At 41.2% G+C, this 4,654-nt stretch overlaps 1 protein-coding gene across 1 annotated transcript; it reads left to right on the top strand.

The window, feature by feature from the left end:
• The first annotated feature begins 1,389 nt into the window (after positions 1-1,389).
• Positions 1,390-4,367, top strand: LOC123166691 (copper transport protein ATX1). Its single transcript, XM_044584486.1, has 3 exons — positions 1,390-1,609; positions 3,084-3,159; positions 4,069-4,367. The coding sequence occupies exons 1-3, from the start codon at positions 1,601-1,603 to the stop codon at positions 4,218-4,220; spliced, it is 237 nt and encodes a 78-aa protein (XP_044440421.1). The 5' UTR covers positions 1,390-1,600; the 3' UTR covers positions 4,221-4,367.
• Positions 4,368-4,654: the final 287 nt, after the last annotated feature.

Here is a 4,654-nt window from a genome sequence, read left to right on the forward strand (position 1 = left end):
ACGAAGAAGACACTAAAAAGTTGATGGCAGCAAATGAGAAGTGAGGTTAGCCCGACATGCTAGGAAGCGTTGATTGCATGCAATGGACTTTGAAAAACTGCCTGAAGGCATGGCACGGGCAGTTTTGTGGCAAGTCTCGTAAGGCAACAATTGTGCTAAAAGCCGTAGCTTCGAGGATTCATGGATTTGGCATTGTATTTTTGGGATGCCGGGTACTCTCAATGATATTAGTGTGTTTCTACAGTCTCATTTTTTTGGTAGACTTGCTAATGGTGATGCTCCTGCTTGCAACTTCACGGTGAATGGCCATGAGTACACAAAGGGATACTATCTTGAAGATGGTATTTACCCTTCTTGGTGTACATTTGTCAAGAGCATAAAAAAACCCAAAACTAGGAAGCATATTGAATTTGCAAAGGTATAAGAGGCTGCCCAAAAAGATATTGAAAGAGCCTTTGGGGTTTTGCAAACTAGATTTGTCATTAATTGTTCGTGGTCCTGCTCGTTTTTTGGGACAAGAAAACACTGAACAACATCATGACATGTTATGTGATCTTCACAGCATGACCATCGAAGATGAGAGGGACATGAACTTGGAGTTCTTCTATGATAATGTCGGTAGCCGTGTGAAGCCAGCTAAAGACCCTAACCGCATACAAGCATTCCTTCAGACTGGCAAATTGAAGATGCAAACACCCACAATTAGCTTCACGAGGACCTCATTGAGCACCATTGGCAAAGGCATGGCCAAAGGCATTGAGCAATTGGCAAAGGCACCGGTCAATTTTACATTCATTTCATTTAATTCATGTGTGATTGATATATTGTTGTATTCGGGACAATTATTGTATCAAATTATTAGTTTAATTCGCTGATTTGAATAATTATTGTAATTTGAATTCATAATATTCACATTTTATGTTATATTGAATTCATAATTCTGTGTAATATGTGTCAAAGAAAAAAAAACATGTTTTGCGGACTGATGCGGGCAGCATATTCTCTTTTACAGTTCCTCTATGCCGGGTCTGTTCATCCTTAGCCCACCCCAGCTCGCAAAACACGTTTTCCGCGAACTATAAACGCGCTATAAAGATTCACGATATAAGGGATCCGCTAGAGATGTTTTTATATACCGAACTTTGAAGATTACCTCTATACCGAATCACATCCCTTTAAAAATTACAGACGGTGGTAAACAGGCACTTCAAACAAAAGCCTGCCGCCACTGCCAGCGAGACCTCCCCACGGATCTCTCTCTACATCGTTCGTCACGGCTGGCGATTCGGGAACCAATCTCGGCCCAGTCGTGGTCTAACAGCGTGCAAGCTACGGCGTAACCCCACCTGTCAACCAGAATTTGCTCAAAAAAAAAAAACTGTCAACCAGACGAAAACCGCGTCCACCCTCGCCACAAAAATCAAAGCAGTCACTTGCACGCCATCGCCTCTGACCTCTGTGCGTATTTATTGACCCCTCTCCCGGCCGTCCCTTCCCGAGCCGTCGTCGTCGTCCAACCCCTCCGACCTCACCCCCAACGTTTCCTTTCCCCCCTCCCTCGCGCCCTCGCCGTCACGCGGATCAACCGATCTCGCACGCAATGTCTCAGGTACCTCCCCGGCACCTCGTCGATTTCCGTCTTGAGATCTGCTAGGCTGGCTAGGCTAGGCGCCCATCAAACAGTTTGGAATCCCAAACAGTTTGATCTGTTTCTTCCTACAAACTTTTCTGAAGAACAAGCATCTCATATAAGGGATCTGTCTGGTGGCCCAGCAGATCTGTTCGTGCGGGTGACTGGCGATTGTGCTGTTTGCGGTTTCGCTTGATATTGCTACCGACGATCTTGATTCGGGGGAACCTGGTCCTGCTCGATTGCCAGGGCCTGTAGCCCGTAGCGGGATTGCTAGAGCTCCTGCCCAATTGTGCAAAGTAGAACATTTTGACTGGTCAATTAATCATATACAGTCAAAATAAAAATATTTGCAGTTTGGTCAGCCAAACTGTTTGTTGGTTGTACCTAGGGCTGCAAACGAGTCGAGTTCGAGCGAGTTGGACTAGGCTCAGCTCAGATTGTACTAAAATTCAAGCGAGCTCAAACTGAGTAAAGTTCAAGGTCGAGCCATAGAAAGTGGCTCGTGCTCAGCTTGTATCGATCTCGAGCCGATCTCGAGCTAGTTTCAAGCTAAATAAAAAGATGATTTTATGAGTAATCTAAGGCAGTTTTTTAAACATTATAGCCAACAACACAACATAGAAAACCACTATAGAATTTGACTTATTCTCTCTCAACTAAAGGCTAGCACTTGATAAGTAGGGATCAATGAACTAGAAAGATAGAAAAATGGAGGTGCGTCTACTCTTAAACTTTGGCTGAGAATAAATGGATATTTGACACATGACTAATCACGCACCAAATTGAGGCTAAATTTCTCCTGTTTAATTAGGGCTCCATGTTTCCTGTATGTAAAATTGTGAAAAATTGTACACAACATATATGTCAATAAATTATCCTATTTTCTTTAAATATACATCAAGATTATTTAATATAGTTATATGACATCGAGCTATCGAGCTAAAATCGAGCGAGCCAGTGTTGGCTCAAGATTAACTCATTTTACTATCGAGCTACATAAAATGTTCATACTCAGCTCATTTCTTTTCGAGTCGATCTCGAGTCGAGTCAAAATACGAGTCGATCTCGAGCGGCTCACGAGCCTCGAGCTTTTCTTGCAGACCTAGTTGTACCACTATGAAAAATTGAACTAACTAGCTATTAAAGGGTCACTAATCTTTGTTGAATTTTGAGGATAAGTAAAGGATTTTAATCTCCCATCATTTGAAGCAAGCCGTTTGGTACTTACTAAAGGTTCAGTGTACCTGTAGTTTCCTTGAACAATGTCATGGTGGAACATGCATGCTGATTCTAATATATTTTCATAATTTGATGGAAGTATGTTATATATAGTGATTAAATGCTATAGGCTAAGACACACTATTGATGCACTTTCACCTATAAGCAATAATTCATAGTTGTTCTCAGCAATGTGGAAATTGTCGGAATTAAGATTTGCTCTGTGATGCAGACTGTTGAACTCAGGGTTGGCATGTCATGCGAGGGATGCGTTGGAGCTGTTAAGCGGGTTCTTGGCAAAATGGAAGGTTGTTATAACTCTCGTTTTATTCATATAGTCTTCCTTTCTGTTTTGTTTTAGTTAAACCCATGCAACTGGAATTGATACATAATTGTATTTACATTTTCTAATGCCTTCAACAGACAATTCATAGAGGGCACTTGAGATGCTTTCCCAATTTTTCAGTTGCCAAATACTCCCTCCGTCCCAAAATAAGTGTCGTTGCTTTAGTACTGTACAACTTTGTACTAAATCAACAACACTTATTTTTGAGACAGAGAGATAGATGGCTTGATTGAATGGATCTTGTAGTTAAGCTCCCATTTAGGATCCACTGGCTTTCCCAAAGCACTGTTTTTTTCCCACTTTGACCAGGTGCACCTGAATGCTTTGGACAAACCTTTTTATTTTTGAACACATGCTTTGGATTAAACTTGATTCCAAAAGCATTGGATAGGAATATAATACAATAAAAGCTAAAAGACAGCCTCCTTACAGGCATACGGCTCAGGTATATTTTGTTGGTCTAATGGCAACAGCTTGGATATAGTAAGATTGGTGATGGTATTCATCATGAACCGAGATGACAGTTAATTCATACTTTCTGCATCTGATTGTGCATAGCTCGATTGATTAATATATACACCAATACATGTATCTATGTCACTATGTTAGTTTTCTGGTTGAAATGGCTCATCGTTTAGCTATATTGTTATATTTTAGGGCCCATTTGGAACCTGGAAATTTCTCACCACTTTTGTGTGATTTATTATCGCTGTGTGTGAATTGAACCATGATTTCCTGTGGGAGTTTGAATGCTCTTCAAGGCGTCCTCTTTATGCATTTGTGCAAGCATTGATTCTTTCCAAGGAAAGGGAATTGTTACATTGCAAACAGGTTTTGGCGTTGAATCTAAAAACTTTTGTGGTTTCTTCAGGTGTTGAGTCCTTCGATGTAGACATCAAGGAGCAGAAGGTCACTGTGAAGGGTAATGTGACGCCGGATGCTGTTCTGCAGACTGTTTCGAAGACAGGCAAGAAGACGTCGTTCTGGGAGGCTGAACCCTCGGCATCTGCTGTTTCGTCCTAAAAAGGCACCTCTAATATGTAAACTGTGAAGTTTAATGTACCAATGGCCCAGTTGAAATGCTTTGCAAGGACATGATTTTCTGGTCGGATGGTATATGCACCATGAATTTACTGCAAATAATAGCAAACTGGTAATCGTTTGTGTGCATCTTATGGTTGGCAACTTGTCATTCCTGCACTGTAAATCTGCAATGGTTTGATCAGTTTGCCACATGTGTTGATAATGTGTCTTTTGTGGTTGCTGTTGATGCACCGCATGGATAAGCTCATACCTTCCTTGGGAAGAAAATGAATTGGAATTATCTAGATTAATGTGGAGGATCTTCCTTTATTTATTTATTTTGCGAAAATGTGGAGGATCTTCCTTGGAATAGAGGAAGAGGGGAAGACCCAAGTCTGTATCTCTTTGGTTAACAAAATTCAGAATCAGTTGCA

This window comes from Triticum aestivum, chromosome 7D, assembly GCF_018294505.1.
Source record: "Triticum aestivum cultivar Chinese Spring chromosome 7D, IWGSC CS RefSeq v2.1, whole genome shotgun sequence".
Lineage (NCBI taxonomy): Eukaryota > Viridiplantae > Streptophyta > Magnoliopsida > Poales > Poaceae > Triticum > Triticum aestivum.

Excerpts from the sequence above, each read along its gene's own strand:
- LOC123166691 (XM_044584486.1), top strand. Across the intron at positions 3,160-4,068 it reads GGTTCTTGGCAAAATGGAAG|GTGTTGAGTCCTTCGATGTA; the intron begins GTTGTTATAACT and ends TGGTTTCTTCAG.